This window comes from Coregonus clupeaformis, chromosome 9 (genome assembly GCF_020615455.1).
Source record: "Coregonus clupeaformis isolate EN_2021a chromosome 9, ASM2061545v1, whole genome shotgun sequence".
Lineage (NCBI taxonomy): Eukaryota > Metazoa > Chordata > Actinopteri > Salmoniformes > Salmonidae > Coregonus > Coregonus clupeaformis.
Genome location: NC_059200.1, coordinates 30333431 through 30356114, shown reverse-complemented (window position 1 = coordinate 30356114; position 22684 = coordinate 30333431). Strand labels below are relative to the sequence as shown.

At 40.3% G+C, this 22684-nt stretch overlaps 1 protein-coding gene across 2 annotated transcripts in view; it reads left to right on the top strand.

The window, feature by feature from the left end:
- The window catches only part of npas2 (neuronal PAS domain protein 2), a 63761-nt gene that overhangs the window by 6970 nt on the left and 34107 nt on the right, over positions 1–22684 (top strand). The window contains exons 1-3 of one of the 2 annotated variants that reach the window (XM_041885935.1): positions 14169–14466; positions 18092–18293; positions 21207–21263. In XM_041885935.1, the coding sequence (XP_041741869.1) occupies positions 18238–18293; positions 21207–21263 (113 nt within the window). In that variant the 5' untranslated portion in view covers positions 14169–14466; positions 18092–18237. Of the gene's footprint in view, positions 1–14168; positions 14467–18091; positions 18294–21206; positions 21264–22684 lie in introns of those variants that run through there. The other variant, XM_041885936.1, reaches the window with a different exon arrangement.

Below are 22684 nucleotides of genomic sequence, written 5' to 3'. Positions count from 1 at the left end.
GGGGACCTTCAATACTGCAGGAATATTTTGGTACCCTTCCCCAGATCTGTGCCTCGACACAATCCTGTCTCGGATCTCTACGGACAATTCCTTCGACCTCATGGCTTGGTTTTTGCTCTGACATGCACTGTCAACTGTGGGACCATAGATAGACAGGTGTGTGCCTTTCCAAGTCATGTCCAATCAATTGAATTTTCCACAGGTGGACTCCAAGTTGTAGAAGCATCTCAAGGATGATCAATGGAAACAGGATGCACCCGAGCGCAATTTTTGAGTCTCATAGCAAAGGGTCTGAATAGTTATGTAAATAAGGTATTCTGTTTTTTATATTTAATACATTTGCAACATTTCTAAAAACCTGTTTTCGCTTTATCATTATGGGGTATTGTGTGTAAATTGATGAGGGAAAACATTTATTTAATCCATTTTAGAATAAGGCTGTAACGTAACAAAATGTGGAAAAAGTCAAGGGGTCTGAATACTTTCCGAATGCACTGAATGTCAGGTAGCTTGTGGTGCAGTATGTCAGTAAGCAGAACATCCTGGTGATCCTGTGTGCTGTAGTAGTACTGTAGCATTCCTTGGTGTACTTGTCGGTGGCTTCATTCGCCCAGTGGAACTATGTTGCACATGACTCTTGAGAGTATGTCTGGTATTCATGTCACCCTCTTTAACCTTCTTACTGTGACAGACGAAATGTTCAGCTCGGGTTATAACTGCCAGTACAGACGTCATCGCTCATCTCTGGTCCACAGCACACTGTCTTTGTACCCACTAGCTACAGGCAGAGACCTACCATGATAAGACACTTCATTGCTTTACCTTTTATGTTCCTTTCTTCCGGTTGTTCAAATATGAGTAATGTTTTTTGTGTCAGCATGTAGCTTCAGAGGATCCATTCAAATGAGCTAGAAACATTATGCCATTTCCTCTAACGGCATTTGTTTTCCCATAGCACGGTAAGCTATGGGGGTTACTGTAAGTAGATGACCTGGAATCCTTAAACATACTGTGATCAGTGTAACTTGTTCATGGGATCATGGAAGAGATCTCCCACATAATGAGTCTAGTTAACTGAGAGGTGAAGATACTTTAATCTGGGTGTATTGTAATCCCCGACCGTGTGCAAGACAGGGATGCCTTCTATATATCTGGGCTATTCTGGCTCTCTTTTTTTCTGGAGTGTCTATTCTCATGTCCGGTTGTGATAATCCTGGCTGCTCTGGCTTTATCGGAGTCTCCCAAGGCAAAAGGTCACAGTCAAGGGTTGGGTGTGGCTACACTGGTGCTCTCAGAGGAAGACAGTTTGGTTTCACAATCTGAGCGGGCCCAGCCCTTCAGCTCTTGTGCTCAGGGTGTTGGTGTGCGTCTATTACTGACGTAATCATTTGTTTGTGTTACGGAATACTACAACATACACACTGTCCGTGGATTGTCTGAGGCGCCTCTCCCTGAATGTTTAACAAATTAGCAAATGTCTAAGTCACTGTACAGTAGAGCAGTGCTTCCCAAACGTTTTCACTCATGCCACCCCTGAAAGCCCCTACCTCTCTGCCAACCCCTGAAAGCCCCTACCTCTCTGCCAACCCCTGAAAGCCCCTACCTCTCTGCCAACCCCTTGTACCCCACAGTGTAGGAATCACTGCAGTAGAGTGTAGGTCTGACAACTCCCTGGTATGAACTAGAAAAAAGGTATTTATACATGTTCATACGTTTTAAAGGATCAGGAAACTGTAAAATTATTTTTTACAGATTATAAACTTTGACTTACGTGGGTTCAAATGTCAAAACTGTGCAAATTCTATTGTAGAATAATCATATTTATTTGTGGCGGCTTTTCCTTTTCCCAGAGAGGAGAGTCTGTCAATAGATATATCCTCTGGCGTGTTGATGTTAATGTGTCGATGTTCTCCGTATCCATAGCCAGAATGATTTTGCAGTGCATGGTGATCTAACAGGTTTCCTGTTATATTCATCAGAGGTGTAGGGAGGGTGAAGTCTGTGAATCCAAAAAAAATGTAAGTATACAGATGATTAACAAAACATGCGCACAACAGAATTCATACCTTGGTGTTTGTGATGAATGTGAATGTAAAAAACTGTTTTGATAATGGTTTTCATACACATACCTTGTCCATAATGTAGAGGCCTATGGGATATTCATTGAAGAGGTAAGGGAGGAGGATGTATATGTGATCAGCATAACATACCAATAGAAATTGACATACCTTTGTATGCCTACTCGTCTGAATACCTGCAGACACAGAAACAAAAGTGAGCAGTTCAATCATCTGCACCCAATACAGCTAGCCTTCAACATATTCTTACAGTGCCTTGCAAAAGTATTCATCCCCCTTGGCGTTTTTCCTATTTTGTTGCATTACAACCTGTCATTTAAATGGATTTTGATTTTGATTTCATGTAATGGACATACACAAAATAGTCCAAATTGGTGAAGTGAAATGAAAAAAATAAAACTTGTTTCAAAAAATTATAAAAAATAAATAATGGAAAAGTGGTGCGTGCATATGTATTCAGCCCCTTTGCTATGAAGCCCCTAAATAAGATCTGGTGCAACCAATTACCTTCAAAAGTCACAGAATTTGTTAACCTGTGTGCAATCTAAGTGTCACATGATCTGTCACATGATCTCAGTATATATACACACCTGTTCTGAAAGGCCCCAGAGTCTGCAACACCACTAAGCAAGCGGCACCATGAAGACCAAGGAGCTCTCCAAACACGCTCAAGTTCTGTTTTTTTGCTTATTACTTGTTTGTTTCACAAGAAAAAATATTTAGCATCTTCAAAGTGGTAGGCATGTTGTGTAAATCAAATTATACAAACCCCCCCAAAATCAATTTTTATTCCAGGTTGTAAGGCAACAAAATAGGAAAAATGCCAAGGGGGGTGAATACTTTCGCAAGCCACTGTAATAGAGTCCCTGTACAAATGTTATAATTGATCAATTAACATCAGGTAAATCAATTAATCAAAGGGTTTCATTATGAACTGGGCCTAAAGGAAATGCCTGCAAATTTAATAAATGATCAATTACTTTAAAACTACCAGGGCATAAACATAAGTTAAATAATTAATACCAACATTCAATAGACTCTGCTTTATTGCATTTATTTAAAAAGTGACCGTTTTAATAATACTCAACTTAAAAACTATACATTATTATTGATGTAGCTTGGTAAAGATTTTTATTTTTTATTAAATACTTCTTCACCATTACACTACATAGATTTCAGACATTTATTACCGTTTAACAAACTGCTAAGCATACACCACAAAATAAATAAATCATCAGTCCTGTCATTGAACAGGCCTCTTATACCGTCCTGCTCAGGAGCAAAAGACATGATCTTTGCAGCCTACATTATGACAATTACCTAAAGCGGTGTGTGAGCGGATATGTAGGTCATGATTCTAGGGCACGGGTGGAAGGACCATACAGCTCACTCTTTGTGCACACAAGCTCTGAGAGGAGGTTACATCTTGAATTAAATTATTGGCTGCAGAAAGGCCCTGATTATGTTACAATACCCTGAAGAGGCACTTTGGGCTGACAAAGTATCATCATCATTGTCACCATCATTATAATAAACCACATACATTTAAGAGGTGCAGCTGATACAGTTGGAAGCAAAGCACACTGGAACAGCTTTGAGAGTGAGAACAAACTATCCATGAAAAATATGATCCTATTTTTCATTCCTGTCAATTGCTACACTCTAAAAATGAGGGGTTCAACAAGGGTTCTTCTAAGATCCTCAAAGTTCTTCAAAGAACCTTGACACTGAAAATGGCCCACAAAAGGTTATTCCAAGAACCCCATAGGAGGTGGGGTTCATCGAGGAACCTCCTTAGTTGGTGGGGGTTCTTGCGGGAACCTAACTGCTCAACTGAAACATTTGGATTTGAATTTGAAAGGACAGCAGGTGCAGGCACTTAACTGAAATGTAAAGATCTCCTCAATTTAAGGTAAGGTTTGTCCCTTGTATGATCTAAATTGATATTGTTTTATGATGATACCATCTATCTTTTCATATTTGTGCAAATCATTCTAAAACAGAAAATGGACAGAATTCAATGGATATCAATCAACAAAGAGGTAAGAATATGTAGGCTATACAGTGGCTTGCGAAAGTATTCACCCCCTTGGCATTTTTCCTATTTTGTTGCCTTACAACCTGGAATTAAAATTGATTTTTTTTTTAGGTTTGTATCATTTGATTTACACAACATGCCTATCACTTTGAAGATGCAAAATATTTGTTCTTGTGAAACAAACAAGAAATAAGACAAAACAAACAGAACTTGAGTGTGCATTACTATTCACCCCCCCCAAAGTCAATACTTTGTAGAGCCACCTTTTGCAGCAATTACAGCTGCAAGTCTCTTGGGGTATGTCTCTATAAGCTTGGCACATCTAGCCACTGGGATTTTTGCCCATTCTTCAAGTTGGATGGGTTCCGCTGGTGTACAGCAATCTTTAAGTCATACCACAGATTCTCAATTGGATTGAGGTCTGAGCTTTGACTAGGCCATTCCAAGACATTTAAATGTTTCCCCTTAAACCACTTGAGTGTTGCTAAAGCAGTATGCTTAGGGTCATTGTCCTGCTGGAAAGTGAACCTCCGTCCCAGTCTCAAATCTCTGGAAGACTGAAACAGGTTTCCCTCAAGAATTTCCCTGTATTTAGCGCCATCCATCATTCCGTCAATTCTGACCAGTTTCCCAATCCCTGCCGATGAAAAACATCCCCACAGCATGATGCTGCCACCACCATGCTTCACTGTGGCAATGATGTTCTCGGGGTGATGAGAGGTGTTGTGTTTACGCCAGACATAGCGTTTTCTTTGATGGCCAAAAAGCTCGATTTTAGTCTCATCTGACCAGAGTACCTTCTTCCATATGTTTGGGGAGTCTCCCACATGCCTTTCGGCGAACACCAAACGTGTTTGCTTATTTCTTTCTTTAAGCAATGGCTTTTTTTCTGGCCACTCTTCCATATAACCCAGCTCTGTGGAGTGTACGGCTTAAAGTGGTCCTATGGACAGATACTCCAATCTCCGCTGTGGAGCTTTTCAGCTCCTTCAGGGTTATCTTTGGTCTCTTTGTTGACTCTCTGATTAATGCCCTCCTTGCCTGGTCCGTGAGTTTTGGTGGGCGGCCCTTTCTTTCCATTTTTTAATAATGGATTTAATGGTGCGCCGTGGGATGTTCAAAGTTTGATATTTTTTTATAACCCAACCCTGATCTGTACTTCTCCACAACTTTGTCCCTGACCTGTTTGGAGAGCTCCTTGGTCTTCATGGTGCCGCTTACTTGGTGGTGCCCCTTGCTTAGTGGTGTTGCAGACTTTGGGGCCTTTCAGAACAGGTGTATATATACTGAGATCATGTGACACTTAGATTGCACACAGGTGGACTTTATTTAACTAATTATGTGACTTCTGAAGGTAATTGGTTGCACCAGATCTTATTTAGGGGCTTCATAGCAAAGGGGGTGAATACATATGCACGCACCACTTTTCCGTTATTTATTTTGTATAATTTTTTTAAACAAGTTATTTTTTTCATTTCACTTCACCAATTTTGACTATTTTGTGTATGTCCATTACATGAAATCCAAATAAAAATCCATTTAAATGACAGGTTGTAATGCAACAAAATAGGAAAAACGCTAAGGAGGATGAATACTTTTGCAAGGCACTGTAGCCCGCTCTCTGAATTATTGTTGAATCTGAACATGTCTTAATTGATTGAACCAGATTAGTACAATCAAACATTTCTGAAAAAGGTCTTCCTTAGAGTTATCTGAATTATCTAGGGCGGCAGGTAGCCTAGTGGTTAAGAGCGTTGGGCCAGTAACTGAAAGGCCGCTGTTTTGAATCCCCGAGCCGGCTAGGTGAAACGTCTGTCGATGTGCCCTTGAGCAAGGCACTTAATCCTAATTGCTCCTGTAAGTCACTCTGGATAAGAGTGTCTACTAAAATCTAGGGTTTTGCTGTTACCAATAGATTATTTATGAATACTCACCTTTGGATGTGTATATTTTGTCACCTAATGATATCCATGTCACTCATCATTTTGAAGATAACAAATACATTGATTGCATGCTTTGTAGTCTGCTTGTGTATTTATTGTAAGGTCCATTAGTGTCAAATGCAATTTATGCCTAAGCAAAGCATTCAGTTACTTTCTGTTAAGCTGCATGACACCCAACATGATAAGATCTGATATCCTTATCTTATCTCAACATGAATATATTAACATTCTGAACGTACTCAGTCCATGCATGCATGGCATGAAATGAATTCTGAGGTACAGTCAGGTTTTAATTTGGGATTTTTAGACCTGTCAGCTGCTCTCCACTCACATGATGCCTGCTGCCCCAGGGCTTCCAATGGTGTCTCATTTGGAAACATTGTCTACACAGTACATCTCAGACGGTCATAAGGACAGGATGACCTTTTGGCAGATGAGATGGGACATGGTGCGTTTCATTTTGCAAAGAAAGAAAAGCTATGATAAACAATGTTAAGCCTTGTGAATATTAAATATTTATCAACAATTGACTCTTAGTTTTGCCAACAATGATGTGGAGGCTGCATTTAAAAGGTTTAGGTTAGGATTGGATCAGGCTTTAGAAAGCCAGTACTCAGTAGAAAGCCAGTCCTCAGTCTTGCGAAAACAAGGCCATTCTGAGACTAACTTCCAATAATTTTTTACCTATGGTAGGACTCTGCTTTGAGTCAGTGAGTTGAGGGAAAGAACTGCGTTGGCTGATGGAAAAGAGAGGACCACATGCATTTCCACCGCACAATGTTTCCATGGGAACACAGAGAGAACCGAAGTACCACAGCCTGATTCATTTAATTTAATTTAACCTTTATTTTGACAGGGAGTCATGTAGATGAGCTCAGTAATTAATGACAGTCAGTGCTTCAAATGACGACTGTGATGACATCATGATACCGGCATCACAGATGCCTGCTAAAGGCAGTTTGGCTCAACATTTCATTGATAGCAATGTTAAAAGACCCTCTCTTTTTTCAAAGATCTGAGGGCAACAGCTGGGCTTTAGGTACAGGGGAGTGACACACGCTGCAGTCCCTCCATTTATTACGTAGAAGGGGACCGTTTATGAACACTGAGTGTCATCCCATTATCCAATCGCCTGACCTACATAACAGAGAGGAACTAATCTCTACGTAGGCGGATGGTGAATAATGCAGTAAAATGTGGGTGATCTTTATGAATCATATATGCCTCAGACTTCTTGGCCGCTGGCATAGGAACAGTTCTTTCAGTGTGATACAGCATCATCGTCCTGAAATCAGTTTACTCTGGGATCATCATGCAATAAGGGTACATTTTTGACAAGCACGAGTGAATGTTTTTTTTAGGTTTTACTCAGATAACCTTATTTCAATCAAAATTATGATCAATATACACTACATGGCCAAAAGGATGTGGATACCCCTTCAAATTAGTGGATTTGGCTATTTCAGCCACACCCGTTGCTGACAGGTGTAGAAAATCGACCACACATCCATGCAATCTCCATAGATAAACAATAGCAGTAGAATGTCCCGTACTGAAGAGCACAGTGACTTTAAACATGGCATCATCATAGGATGCCACCTTTCCAACAAGTCAGTTTGTCAAATTTCTGCCCTGCTAGAGCTGCCCCGGTCAACTGTAAGTGCTGTTATTGTGAAGTGGAAACGTCTAGGAACAACAACAGCTCAGCCGCGAAGTGGTAGGACACACAAGCTCACAGAACGGGACTGCCGAATGCTGAAGCGCGTAGTGCGTAAAAATCATCTGACCTAGGTTGCAACACTCACTACCGAGTTCCAAACTGCCTCTGGAAGCAACGTCAGCACAAAAACTGTTCGTCGGGAGCTTCATGAAATGGGTTTCCATGGCCGAGCAGTCGCACACAAGCCTAAGATCACCATGCGCGGATGAATTACAGTCAAAGATAAAAGTTAAAAATGAAGTTAAAAAAAATTAAAAATAATAATAATATGACACTGATGGGCAACGTTGTTACATCTAATGCCTGTTTGCCTGAGGCTGATGCCACGCAGGTGTTTGTACGCGTGTACATATGCATATACACACACACTCGCATTCAAACGCATACACGTGCACATACACGGACACACACACATACACACGTAAATAGTGCCATACATGCACTCAAACGTATTCAGTTGGCCTTGCTGTTATGATTTCTGGTGTCCTTGATGTCTTCTGTTTTTGCATTGTTTTCTTTTTTTTGTCTGTTTTCTTTTTTTTCTTTTTGTTGGACCATTGGGGGACAGTGGCGTGGGGGTGGGGAATGGATAAAAAAAAAAAAAGCTCCTGGGGAACTGTGGGGGGGATCTTGGAGGGCTGGTGGTTGGGAGCTTGGGCCGGTGGCCGATAGGTCACTGGTTCGGGTCCCCTTTCTGACCTTGTGAGAGATCTGTCGACGTGCCCTTGGTTGCTTCTGTGGGTCGCTCTGGATGTTGAGCGGCTTCACTGCAAGTAGATTGTATGTTTTAATATTCAATAAAAATAAAAGATCACCATGTGCTATGCCAAACGTCGGCTGGAGAGGTGTAAAGCTCACCGCCATTGGACTCTGGAGCAGTGGAAACGCGTTCTCTGGAATGATGAATCACGCTTCACCATCTGGCAGTCCGACGGACAAATCTGGGTTTGGCGGATGCCAGGAGAACGCTACTTGCCCAAATGCATAGTGCCAACTGTAAAGTTTGGTGGAGGAGGAATAATGGTCTGGGTCTGTTTTTCATGGTTCGAGCTAGGCCCTTAGTTCCAGTGAAGGGAAATCTTAACGCTACAGCATACAATGACATTCTAAACGATTCTGTGCTTCCAACTTTGTGGCAACAGTTTTGGGGAAGGACCTTTCCTGTTTCAGCATGACAATGCCCCCGTATACAAAGCGAGGTCCATACAGAAATAGTTTGTCGAGGTTGGTGTGGAAGAACTTGACTGACCTGCACAGAGCTCTGACCTAAACCCCATTGAATACTTTTGGGATGAATTGGAATGCTGACTGTGAGGCCTAAGTGCCCAACATCAGTGCCCGACCTCACTAATGCTCTTGTGGCTGAATGGAAGCAAGTCCCCACAGCAATGTTCCAACATCTAGTGGAAACCATTGTTATAGTAGCAAAGGGGGGACCAACTCAATATTAATGATTTTGGAATGAGATGTTCGACGAGCAGGTGTCCACATACAGTGTATTTGAATAATGCTGATTCAAAAACTGTCCCCTTCAACACCAATACGGGTACATTTTTATATCCAATAAAATATATATCATTACAATGATGGTGTCATGGTCAATTGAAAGGTCAATAATTTTCCTAATCTAATGGATAACTATAAAGTAATCTTTGGATTCTAAGAGCCACGACCAAGAATATGGCATAGTTACCACAGCTTAGCATTAGCACAATTGCCTGCAAAATAGGAAGGGTAAAGTAAGCAATATTATTTGCCATATGAGTAAATTAGTCTGTTATACTGTATGCAGATTAATGAAACCACATGCACAATAACTTTATAAAGGGTACTGTAATTAATGAAGCATACTTGCAATTAACTATGTTCCCTTGATATTAATTAAGCATGGGACTCTGAAAATAGTTATATTTCTTTAATTATGCCTTTGAGCAGCGTTGTTTTCACAGACCTGTAACAACAGTGGTTAATGAGTCAACTGTCATTCATTATGTCACTACTCAGAGATTATATGGAAAGCAATTGCTGTAGCCGGTAATATAAATGCTCTTCACTGCCTGCAAGCCTCTGATTTAATTGAGCTGTCATTTGTGTTTTCCGTGTGATAAAAAAGTGTCAGAGTTAAATTCAAAACAGGTCACCTTAATTATACGCTCCCACATTGTTTAATTAGTTTGTGACTTTCCTCATCTCCTCTTATACAATAGACCCACATGTAAATGTTCATTTATCATGAGCTAGGCCTACTGTAGCTGACGGCTTTAATGAAAGAACATTAGTCTGATAATAAAGCAGAGGCAGATTAGTAGACAGAGAGAAGGAGAGAAAATTATAGGTTGTTCATAACTGTAGCCTTGCTTATTATGGTCTATGACGCAAGTGTGTAAATGCAAGTGCCATAAATATAGATTATATAAGGTGTACTAGGTTCTAAAAGTAAGGGCAAAATTCCTAATTTCAGGTTAGGATTTTCTATTGAACTAGACAAATAGCTTGGGGGTGGTGTGTCTCTGACTGAATGACTGTTGAAGTGAAATCAGGCATCTAAAACCTGCCAGAATTTCTGCATCAACTTGCATTTTGTCTTTACGAGATTAAGAGTTATTATTTTGTTATTACGATATTACTACTGCAATAGACAAAGGTTAATAAAATATAATGAAATAGAATAAAACAGGTAATAGGAGAAATTATAGTGTCCACTGCATGGGGGGGATGGGAGTCGTGGACAGGTTGTCATGATTACTTAGATACACAGGACATGGCAATGGAGGACACAAAACGAAGGAGCTGATGGTGGACTTCAGGAAACAGCAGAGGGAGCACGCCCCTATCCACATCCACAGGACCGCAGTGGAGAAGGTGGAAAGCTTCAAGTTCCTCGGCGTACACATCACTGACAATAAGAAATGGTTCACCCACGCAACAGTGCCTCTTCAACCTCAGGAGGCTGAAGAAATTCGGCTTGGCCCCTAAGACCCTCACAAACTTTTACAGATGCACAATTGAGAGCATCTTGTCTGGCTGTATCACCGCCTGGTACGGCAACTGCACCGCCCGCAACTGCAGGGCTCTTCAGAGGGTGGTGCGGTCTGCCCAACGCATCACCGGGGGCACACTGCCTGCCCTCCAGGACACCTACAGCACCCGATGTCACAGGAAGGCCAAACATATCATCAAGGACATCAACCACCCGAGCCACGGCTTGTTCACCCCGCTATCATCCAGAAGGCGAGGTCAGTACAGGTGTATCCAAGCTGGGACCGAGAGACTGAAAAAGCTTCTATCTCAAGGCAATCAGACTGTTAAATAGCCGTCACTAGCCAGCTACCACCCGGTTACTCAACCCTGCACCTTAGAGGCTGCTGCCCTATATACATAGACATGGAATCACTGGCCACTTTAATAATGGAACACTAGTCACTTTAATAATGTTTACATACTGCTTTACTCATCTCATATGTATATACTGTATTCTATTCTACTGTATTTTAGTCAATGCCACTTCGACATTGCTCGTCCTAATATTTATATATTTCTTAATTCCTTTCTTTTACTTTTAGATTTGTGTGTATCGTTGTGAATTGTTAGATACTACTGCACTGTTGGAGCTAGGAACACAAGCATTTCTCTACACCCGTAATAACATCTGCTAAATATGTGTATGTGACCAATACATTTGATTTGATTACAGTAGAGAGAGCATGTCTTGCCATCAGTGAGTGAAGTAGTGACTCCCCTGGTGTGATTGTGAATGTGCATACTAAGTACTAAGGGACTTTTGAATCTTTTTTTTTTTTGCTGTATCGGTTTGACTATTGCTGGCATTGAAAACCAAGCCTTGTATTATCCAGCTTGTGCTCCACAGTATTTCCAAAGGTCACAAATGGAAAGAAACAGTCCTGTTTTGTATCCAGTTTGAGTTCGTAGACAGGTCTTGGAGCTGAAGCTTGTATAGAAATAACAAATGTCCACCCCTGAGACTTTAGCTGCAGACATTTTACATTTTTGTACAGGAAGCTTATGGCTGTAATTAGTTATTCATTTACTGACAAGTTTAAAGTTGTCCATATATGTGTACAGTAGCCTGCATTCTGTGTATGTGTACAGTAGCCTGCGTTTGATATTCATAAAACATTGAGTAACGTGTTTGTTAATAGATAAGAGCAGCTTCCAAACACATTTATTGATATATCAATATTTCCAGTGTAGCGGAAGTGATCAAGCGAGACTGGTTTGTGAGGGGACATATCATGCACAGGGTATTCATGGTACTGGACACTGACCTTACTGAATAATGTTTTTGTAATAAAAAATACAGGAGCGTATGTAGAATCTGAATCTGTGTGTCACCATGTGTGCACTGTAAATGTGGGTTTGTGTGTTGTGAAAGTCTATCAGATCTTGGCCTCTTTTATTATTTCCCATAACTGGGTTGTGTATATACAGTATCTCACCGGAGAAAGCAACCCGAGCGAGCGAAACAGCACCCCTCTGTCTCTGTATGTGTAGGCCATCTATCAGATGCGTCTGGTCATAAGGAGTATGACATTGTTGATGCCAGTAGCATTGAATGCAAGAGAAGCCAGCGAGCATTTGGTCTCCCTTGATTTAAAAAAAGTATAAAATAATAGCCAATCATCGTTGAGCTAAACTGAGTGAGCTCAACTGTGAATGGTCCTGGCGCACCACCAAAAAAGTGTTAAGGGAAGCCAGTTTGGATTTGACTTCACTCCTATCGCAGAGAAATATGTCATCGATAGAAACAACTTTAATTATTGCATCTCGTTGTGTTGTTGTCATCCTGTGGCTAGCTAAAATGGGCCTTTTCCTAAATTAGCCATGGATGTAGATAGGGATTTGGACTTGTGGTTTTACTAAATTCGCCTTACTAGCCAATGATTATAAAGGCGATTCTGATCCAAGCATAAAATACATTGTGCCCCTGGACTGAGAGGATGGAAGTTCAATATGTTGCTAGAAGTAGAAGGCTTATGTTAACTATCTAACGTTGCCCATTAAAGAAAGTTAGGCTAGCGAGCAAGCATTTTAGACAGGTAGCCTAGGACAACAAAAAATAAAAGCTTGTAGTGTATGACAGAGTCATAGACCTTTTCTTCAACATGAAAGGGAGGAGGATGGCATTGGCGTTTCTCTAGATGTAGGATGAGTCAACATGTTTTTTCTACTTGCACGAACACACACACACACGCACACACACACACACACACACACACACACACACACACAAATCAGAACCATGGACAGCAACATCATACTGTATTTAGCTTATGTTGATTGGACTAAATCGTTTTTGGTATCTTTTAGTTGTCACTGTATTAGACTAAGCATAGGTGATTTGATGATGTTGAAATGTTGACGTTGAAATGGTGCTGGAATAGTGGAGGCAGCTCCTGTTTTCTTTGCAACTTGCAGTAACTCTCCGTGGTTCTAAATCAATAGTTGTTTAGTAGTCTGAAAATGTCGGAAACATGAACCTTCTTGACCATGCTGTAGGTCATGTAACTCTTTGTTACATGCAATATGCTTTGTGGACTTCACCGGACAGAGGTTGCTCTCCGGTTTTGTGATGAAACAAAGATGTGGTTGAATTTATTCTGCCACTGGGTCTTCATATTGTCTCGGCCGAAGGCCTTTATATCACGGTGGCAAGGCATATGAACTAACAGGTTATAGAGCAAACAACGCAATTATGACAACATGTTGTAATATGGCTTTTTTTCCTGGTTTGGCTTCCCCAGTGATTTTACCCACGCAGGGCAAGATATTTTCTTAGAATAGGCATTCATAAAAAATAAAAATAAAAATGTCACCTTGTACAGTATGTTGGCCTACTACAAATACTTTGGTCAAATGTCACTCATCTTGATCTCTGAACTTTTCATTATCAAATTGTAATTACAATATTTGATAGACAACCTAACCTAATTTGTCATCACGTCATGAATTGCCAGCCTATAGGCTACATGAAACAGGTAACATGAAGGTGAGGCCTCCATCGTATACGTCATTGGCAACATTATTAAAACGTTATTAGTGATTGGGAGCCAACCCATTGACAGCAAACCTAGAACCTATCCGAGATATTATATGCCCCGCTCTCTACCCCCTGATGTTGGCTACAACGTTTCAATTCACATTGAATAAACTCGGCACTGAAATTAATACAAAACGTTCGAATTCAGAATAATGTGACCTAAATGGCATTCAAGTGTTAGTATTATCCGAGCTATTATTTTTCTCACTATGTATACTCCTAGTCGTGTGATGTACAGCCGGTTGCTAATGATGTCCTTAGCTAAGTATTGAGCTACCGACTGACCTACTTTCCCTGTTTGCAGCGGCTCAGTCCTGTTTACAAGGGACTGCCAACAGAGGTTGAGTGGTAGGGGAAAAGGGACTGAGCATAGACCTGAAAACGATTACTCCCGAAATCTTGTACAGTGTTTGTACCGAATAGGGATTGTTACTTGAATTGTGTTTCGAATAATACTTAGGCAGCGTATGTATGCAATAATTTATGGTATTTTCGCGATGCGTTTGTGGAGAGTCAAGCTTAGGATAGCCTACATGGCTCAGTGAATTGCACAGTAGGCTATGTTGGAAAATGAGTACCGAGAAAAGTAAAGTATGGATCTTTATGTCAACTAAAGTCCAGTTTTCAAGGTATGTCAAATGTTTATGTCCTTTGCATTTTTTGTCACTCTAGTCTTGTGATAATGAAAACGTTTACCGGTTGGTTTTGCTACCATTTTGGAGATCTGTAGGCTACTGTTTCTGACGGTGTCAAAATACAAATAAAGTAGGCTAACTATTATACAATGTTAATTTATATGCATTATATGTCGTTTTCATAGAGAAGTGTTATATATTCTTTGTGTATTCCCCAACGTAGTTAATCATTTTCTTAAAAGGCTCCATGACAGTTCAGCTCACTGGTAGCCTATAGATTTACAAGTAGAGTGTGTCCTTGCAAGTGTATGAGTTGTCTTTTTTGAGAAACATCGTTTTAAAAACCATGTTTACCTTGATTAGAACAAAGTGCTTTTGGCACTTGCATGGTCACTGATTGGTTGAGGAGGCTTAGTGCCTTGTCAAATCATGTCTGGTCAATTCATCAAGTGAGGAATCTTGAAATTATTTAAATGGTGTATTTTGGGAACATATAAATCTTCCAGTAAGGCATTTGGCAAGCTCAGGATCTAGTTCAATGCCTTGGTCAGTGACTTATCATCTGAGAAGGAGTCTGTAATATAGACTTGCCTACAATTTACTCTTCAATTATGGAATACCCAAATATTGCTGTTCAATACTTCATGTAAATGTTGCATTTGCAAAGTTTTCAATTTTGATACATTTTCACATCATGATTTCAAAGGTTTGAGATCTGTCATTTGACATTTCCATATAATAATTTGGTTTCTTCTGTCAGCAGCCTGAGTAGATGGGTAGCTAAGTAGGCCTAGTTTATGAAACCATATGAATTAATTATCTGCCAATGTAATTTTTTCCCCAGCTTAGTCATGGGACATGATGCAATTATTTCTTCACCTCAGTGGATGTTGGTTGGAGTAGGTCACTGAGTGCGTGAGATGTCCCTCCCATTGTTTGGCTTAGGGAGCCAATGGAGGTGAAGCTCTCTGTTGTTTCCTTTTCACTCAAGACAGGGGTTAGTTAGTCGGCTAGTTTAATCATGGAGAAGCACATTGATCCAGGAAGTAAAGTCAAAGATTAATCCTCTTCCCAAATTGATGGTTGTCACTAGTTACCACAGTCACAAAGTCAACGGCTTTGGAAACACGTATCTTCCTCTATCTTTTTTACTACAAAACATAGAAATTTGCCATTTTCACATATGTTGATGTTGGGGTGGTTATGGAGATTATGAATATGAAGTTGAAAAATTGTGAAGTTTCCCTTTAAGGAAACAACCTGAAATACAGAGTTATTGATACATTCTTTGACACAGGCATGAGGTAAAGTTGAGACTTGATTGAAAAACCCCTCAACAACAAAAGGGAAGATTAAAGCTGAAGTAGGTATCAATTGTGCCTAAAATATAATCTTTGAGTTAAGCGAACCCTCGGAGTAATGAAGGGAGCCATAGTAAAGATTTATTGTGCATAATCTTATTGGGCATGGTGACAAGCAGCAGGCACCATCAAGAAACAATTTTCATGTTAATGAAAATGAAAATGTCATAAATACCATAAAGTGTTTTGGTTAATTTGTTGAGCTTTGAAATGTATTATGAGATTTTTTTGTACGTTTTTTTATGGCACATAATTTTATCACATTTCAGTTTTCCTCGCCTGAGCACATGGATTTCATTTAGATGAATAAAGCTATGTGAAATGTAATATCCATGTTGGCCCCTTCTCAGGCCGCTTCTGTATGTCAGTCAGTGGACGTATGGAGTAAGAACTGGGTCTCGGCCCAATGGAAACGGGCACATAGTCACCATTCTCAGACATACTGAACCGCAATGAACGGAAAATGGCCACCAATTGTCATAATTACACAGACACAATATATATATATATTTTTTATATATTTCCAGCCCACAGACCTCTATTCTTTTTAATTGGAGTAAAGGAAAAAATGATTTGTTGTTCCCCCACGCTAGATTATTGGAAAGATTTTTGCATGGAATACTAGCTTGGTGTAAGAGTAGATGCATTTGTGTTGTATTTTACAATCAACAGAATACTTTTGTATGCAGTTATTGTTGTTGTTTTTCACAAGCATAGCTTTAGCTCCAATGAAAGCTCTAGAGGAAGCATTAAAAAGTACACCTGTTCAGAATAGAATTGGAAATAGGATGACTTTCAAGTAGGTTTGGGGACTTGCTTGAGTGTGAATAAGAGAATACTGAGGGGCAGCACTGTTGCTGGGCATAATACAGCTATGACACTTGAATGAAACTGCTGCAAATTAATTAAAATATAGTAATTATCGCATTTGATCTTGGTTAACTTTGATTTGATCGAAAAGATTGGTAAGGGGCTTATTACTGTGTAGTTTACTACATCTGACGGTGGAAGATGGAAAAGGTACACCTGTTCAGAATTTCAAAGAAAGGAAAGGGGGATACTAGTCAGTTGTACAACTGAATGCATTCAACAGAAATGTGTCTTCTGCATTTAACCCAACCCCTCTGAATCAGAGAGGTGCAGGGGGCTGTCTTAATCAACATCCATGTCAGCAGGTGTTGTTGGGGGGTTAACTGCCTTGCTCAAGGGCAGAACAGCAGATTTTTCCACCTTGCCAGATCAGGGATTTGAACCAGTGAGCTCTAGATTACTGGCCCAATGCTCTTTACCTATAGGCTATGGTTCAGACACTGCAGACATTAAGCTAAGATGAAAGGGGTTCAATCATGGGGCTTAATGGTACATGGCTAATTAACTCTTTCATCTGACCTCAACATATCAATCACATTCCTCTTGTTTAAACACATGGTTAATGGTTCTTCCTCAGTTGTATTTGATTTCATGGCTGGCTGTGAAAAACAATGTTTGCTTGTTATGTAACCGGCTTCTGATTTACTTTTCTATTAGGGATACATTTGCAAATGGACAAAGGCTGTTTGAGTTCCCAGAGGTGTTTGCTCAAGTTTTTCTTTATATTTTGTGATGGGTTGAATGAGGTAACTCTTCCACTCTCTTTGTTAACAAAAGAGGTGTCTCTGCCTCTGGTATTTTTCTAGGTCAGTAGAGCTCCTCCCGCACATAATGCTGCGTCCTCAATGTTGAATTGCTGTATCCAGGTGGTCATTGATGTTTAACACACTTCCTTTAATACATGCTGTTCACTGTTGGAAAATCATGGCTAATGAATCACAATTAATAATTATGTTTTTTTCTGGTAATGTGTTCAATCACTGAGATATGCACAGGATCTGGGTTGATAAATAATAATTATCCTTGAGGTAGTCTATTGTATTTTACAATAAACAGAATACTTTTGTATGCATTTATTGTTGTTGTTTTACACAAGCATAGCTTTAGCTCCAATGAAAGCTCTAGAGGAAGCATTATAAAGTACACCTGTTCAGAATAGAATTGGAGCTAAAGGTTTGGGGACCTGCTTGAGTGTGAATAAGAGAATATTGAGGGGCAGCACTGTTGCTGGGCATAATACCGCTATGACACTTGAATGAAACTGCTGCAGTTTAATTAAAATACAGTAATTATCGGATGTATGAGTAATTGACATAGATATGCCATAACTACAGTAGACTTCCCTTCCCTTTACTCAAGCCCACTTTCTTTCTTATTATCCTCCCCAGGTTTTTGTATTTCTGTGGCGGACTCCAGGAGGAGGAGGTGGGCAGCAGCAGGTGATCACTAGATTCTTCCTGGGAGTTTCAGCGCAGCTAGCGCGAATGGGATACATCAGACTTCAGATAGGGCCTGGCTGGGCGAAGGAGTGAGAATGGACAACCTTTCCGACTTTGGGTCCCTATGTCCGTCTAGCCGGAGGGAATGGGAGTAAGTATCTCGGCTACTTTTATTTTCTTTCTTGTGTTTCCTGTCACTGCTAAATACATGTGTTTGTATGGAGAAATACACTATATATACGAACGTATGTGGACACCCCTTCAAATGAGTGTATTCGGCTATTTCAGCCACACCCGTTGCTGACAGGTGTATAAAATCGAGCACACATGCAATCTCCATAGACACACAGTGGCAGTAGAAGGGCCTTACTGAGGAGCTCAGTGACTTTTAACATGGACTTTAGGATGACTTTAGTGACTTTAGGATGCCACCTTTCCAACAAGTCAGTTCGTCAAATTTCTGCCCTGCTAGAGCTGCCCCGGTCAACTGTAAGTGCTGTTATTGTGAAGTGGAAACCTCTAGGAACCTCTGGGTTTGGCGGATGCCAGGAGAACGCTACCTGCCCCAATGCATAGTGCCAACTGTAAAGTTTGGTGGAGGAGGAATAACGGTCTGGGGCTGTTTTTCATGGTTCGTGCTAGGCCCCTTAGTTCCAGTGAAGGGAAATCTTAACGCCACAGCACACAATTAAATTCTAGACGATTCTGTGCTTCCAACTTTGTGGCAACCGTTTGGGGAAGGCCCTTTCCTGTTCCAGCATGACAATGCCCCCGTGCACAAAGCGAGGTCCATACAGAAATGGTTTGTCGAGGTCGGTGTGGAAGAACTTGACTGGCCTGCACAGAGCCCTGACCTCAACCCCATCAAACACCTTTGGGATGAATTGGAACGCTGACTGCGAGCCAGGCCTAATCGCCCAACATCAGTGCCCAACCTCACTAATGCTCTTGTGGCTGAATGGAAGTAAGTCCCCAGAGCAATGTTCCAACATCTAGTGGAAAGCCTTCCCAGAAGAGTGGAGGCTGTTATAGCAGCAAAGGGGGGACCAACTCCATATTAATGCGTATAATTTTGGAATGAGATGTTCGACGAGCAGGAGTCCACATACTTTTGGTCATGTAGTGTATGACTTACCGAGTTACCCTACATTCTAACAATATACAGTGCTTTCAGAAAGTATTCACACCCGTATACTTTTTCCACATTTTGTTGTGTTACAGCCTGAATTTAAAATGTATTAAATTGAGATTGTGTCACTGGCCTACACACAATACCCCATAAAGTGAAAGTGGAGTTTGTAGAAATGTTTACAAATTAATTAAAAATGAACAGCTGAAATGTCGTTAGTCAATAAGTATTCAACCCCTTTGTTATGGCAAGCCTAAATAAGTTCAGGAGTAAAAATGTGCTTATCAAGTCACATAATAAGTTGCATGGACTCAATCTGTGTGCAATAATATTATAAAAAATAAAAAAAATTACTACCTCATCTGTACCCCACACATACAATTACCTGTAAGGTCCCTCAATCGAGCAGTGAATTTCAAACACAGATTCAACCACAAAGACCAGGGAGGTTTTCCAATGCCTCGCAAAGAAGAAATAAAAAAAGCAGACATTGAATATCCCTTTCAGCATGGTGAAGTTATTAATTACACTTTGGATGGTGTATCAATACACCCATTAACTACAAAGATACAGGCGTCCTTCCTAACTCAGTTGACGGAGAGGAAGGAAACCACTCAGGGATTTCACCATGAGGCCAATGGTGACTTTAAACAGTTACAGAGTTTAATGGCTGTGATAGGGGAAAACTGAGGATGGTAGTTACTCCACAATACTAACTTAAATGACTGAGTGAAAAGAAGGAAGCCTGTACAGGATAAAAATATTCCAAAACATGCATCCTGTTTCCAATAAGGCACTAAAGTAAAACTGCTAAAAATGTGGCAAATAAATGAACTTTATCACTGAGTACCACTCTTCATACAGTATTTTCAAGAATGGGTATGCTTGTCATCGGCAAGGACTAGGGAGTTTTTAGGATACACTGGGAGACAAATTCACCTTTCAGCAGGACAATAACCTAAACCACAAGGCCAAATCTACACTGGAATTGCGTACCAAGATGACATTGAATGTTCCTGAGTGGCCTAGTTACAGTTTATTTAAATTGGCTTAAATCTATGGCAAGACATGAAAATGTCTAACAATGATCAACAACCAACTTGACAGAGCGTGAAGAATTTTCTAAATAATAATGTGCAAATATTGTACAATCCAGGTGTGCAAAGCTCTTAGACTTTTTATTTAATTTTTTATTTAACCTTTATTTATACAGGTTTTTATCATTGAGATCAAATCTATTTTTCGAGAGAGACCTAGTCAAACAGCAGCAGGGGGAACAAAGTTTCAGACAAAACCACTTACATACACTAACACAACATTGAACAAAACTAGAGACACACATACAGTACAACGATTACATATTACGTAAAGAAACACGAATGTCAAGACTCACAGCTGTAATCGCTGCTAGAGGTGATTCAAACATGACTCAGGGGTGTGAATAGTTATGTAAATGAGATATTTCTGTATTTCATTTTCAATACATTAGCAAACATTTCTAAAAACATGTTTTCACTTTGTCATTACAGGTATTGTGTGTAGATGAGAAGAAGAAAAAATATATATATATCATTTTTGATTTCGGCCTGTAACACAACAAAATGTGGAATAAGTCAAGGGGTATGAATACTTTCTGAATGCACTGTATACAGGGCTATACTTGGTCAACTACTGTACTATGTGAACGCCCTAGAATAAAGCATCTAGGCACAAGTCAGTTTCTTTAGGACCATAGTTGGAGACTGCTGTTGTATAAGATGTAGATTAATTAATTTTTAAGAATGGTTTCCACTCCAAGGGTGTCTATCTCTGTTCATAATGTTGTAGGGTAAAGGGGGATTCGAATCCACCTGCTTTGTATCTGTCCGTTGATGACATTGGTGTTAATTCAGAGAAACAGCATTCCAACTGGTTTTCCCCTCCCCCTCCCTTTAGCACCAGCAGCTGTGTGGACCATTTGATGGATGAAGATGAAAAAGACAGGGCAAAAAGGTATTCCACTACTGCATGTCTGTGTGTGTAATGTTTGTGTGTAATGGTTGTGTGTAATGGTTGTGTGTAATGGTTGTGTGTAATGTTTGTGTGTAATGGTTGTGTGTAATGGTTGTGTGTGAGTGTTTGTGTTTCTATGAGAGATAGACGGTTGAGAGTGAGGACGAGAGATGAAGCAGACAGAGACAAGTGGAAGTTGCCTCCTTCAGCTTGTATGTTAATGAAAGGTCGTCTTTAGCATGGCCCTACTTTGACATTACATCTATGAAGGTGTCTGTTTTCCTGATGTGAAGACTCTTCACACTTTCAGCTCTAGAAATCACTTTTCACCTCAACACCTTCAGCACAAAGACAAGTGTTTTGAAAGGCTTCTGTGCCTAGACAGTTTACAAAAAAGTCATAGGAAGGTGTTAAGGAGAGGGTCCCTCCATATATTCAACAAGGTCAAGACATTTTTTGCTTTCCAGTAATGATGCACACAAGCCTGACTGAAAGTAGACTTTTAAATCATTAGTCAGTGTATACGTTTTCAGGTGGGTTCAGCTGGGGTCAGATTCATCAAAAGTTTGTGTGGGGAGAATGGCAGCAAAAACTACAAGCACATAAAAATTATGTTTTTTTGTTTTAATGGTGGATTTTGTGCATGCTATGCTGTTGATATCAGAGTTTTTCCCATCTAAATAAGTCCATATGGGATGAATCTTCAGAAACGTTTGCTTGTGCTATCAGAAGGGATATTGTTTGGTTTCACTAGACTATCATCCTTCTCTTAGCATCCTGCAAGCTGTTTTATGGTGGCTGATGAATGAGTGAATTGTGATGGTGGTTATTTATTAGCAGTGGTCACTTCTTAGCATGAGTGTGTTTAATAAATAAGAAGCTGTAGGTAAAATTGTTGAGCTCGCAACTTCCACCGCATCTCTTGCTCATTAGCTACTGTCCTCAAATGCACTTCTTTATAAATAAATGTATAATGTGTATATGTTCAAAGTTTTAATGTACAATGAGTGTACAAAACATTCCATGATGGACTGACCAGGTGAAAGCTATGATCCCTTATTGGTGTCACCTGTTAAATCCACTTCAATCAGTGTAGATGAAGGGAAGGAGACAGGTTAAAGAAGGATTTTATGCCTTGAGACAATTGAGACATGGATTGTGTATGTGCCATTCAGAGGGTGAATGGGCAAGACAAAATATTTAAGTGCCTTTGAACGGGGTATGGTAGTAGATGCCAGGCGCACCGGTTTGAGTGTGTCAAGAACTGCAACGCTGCTGGGTTTTTCACGCTCAACAGTTTCCCGTGTGTATCAAGAATGGTCCACCACCAAAGGACATCCAGCCAACTTGACACAACTGTGGGAAGCATTGGAGTCAACATGGGCCAGCATCCCTGTGGAACGCTTTCGACAACTTGCCCA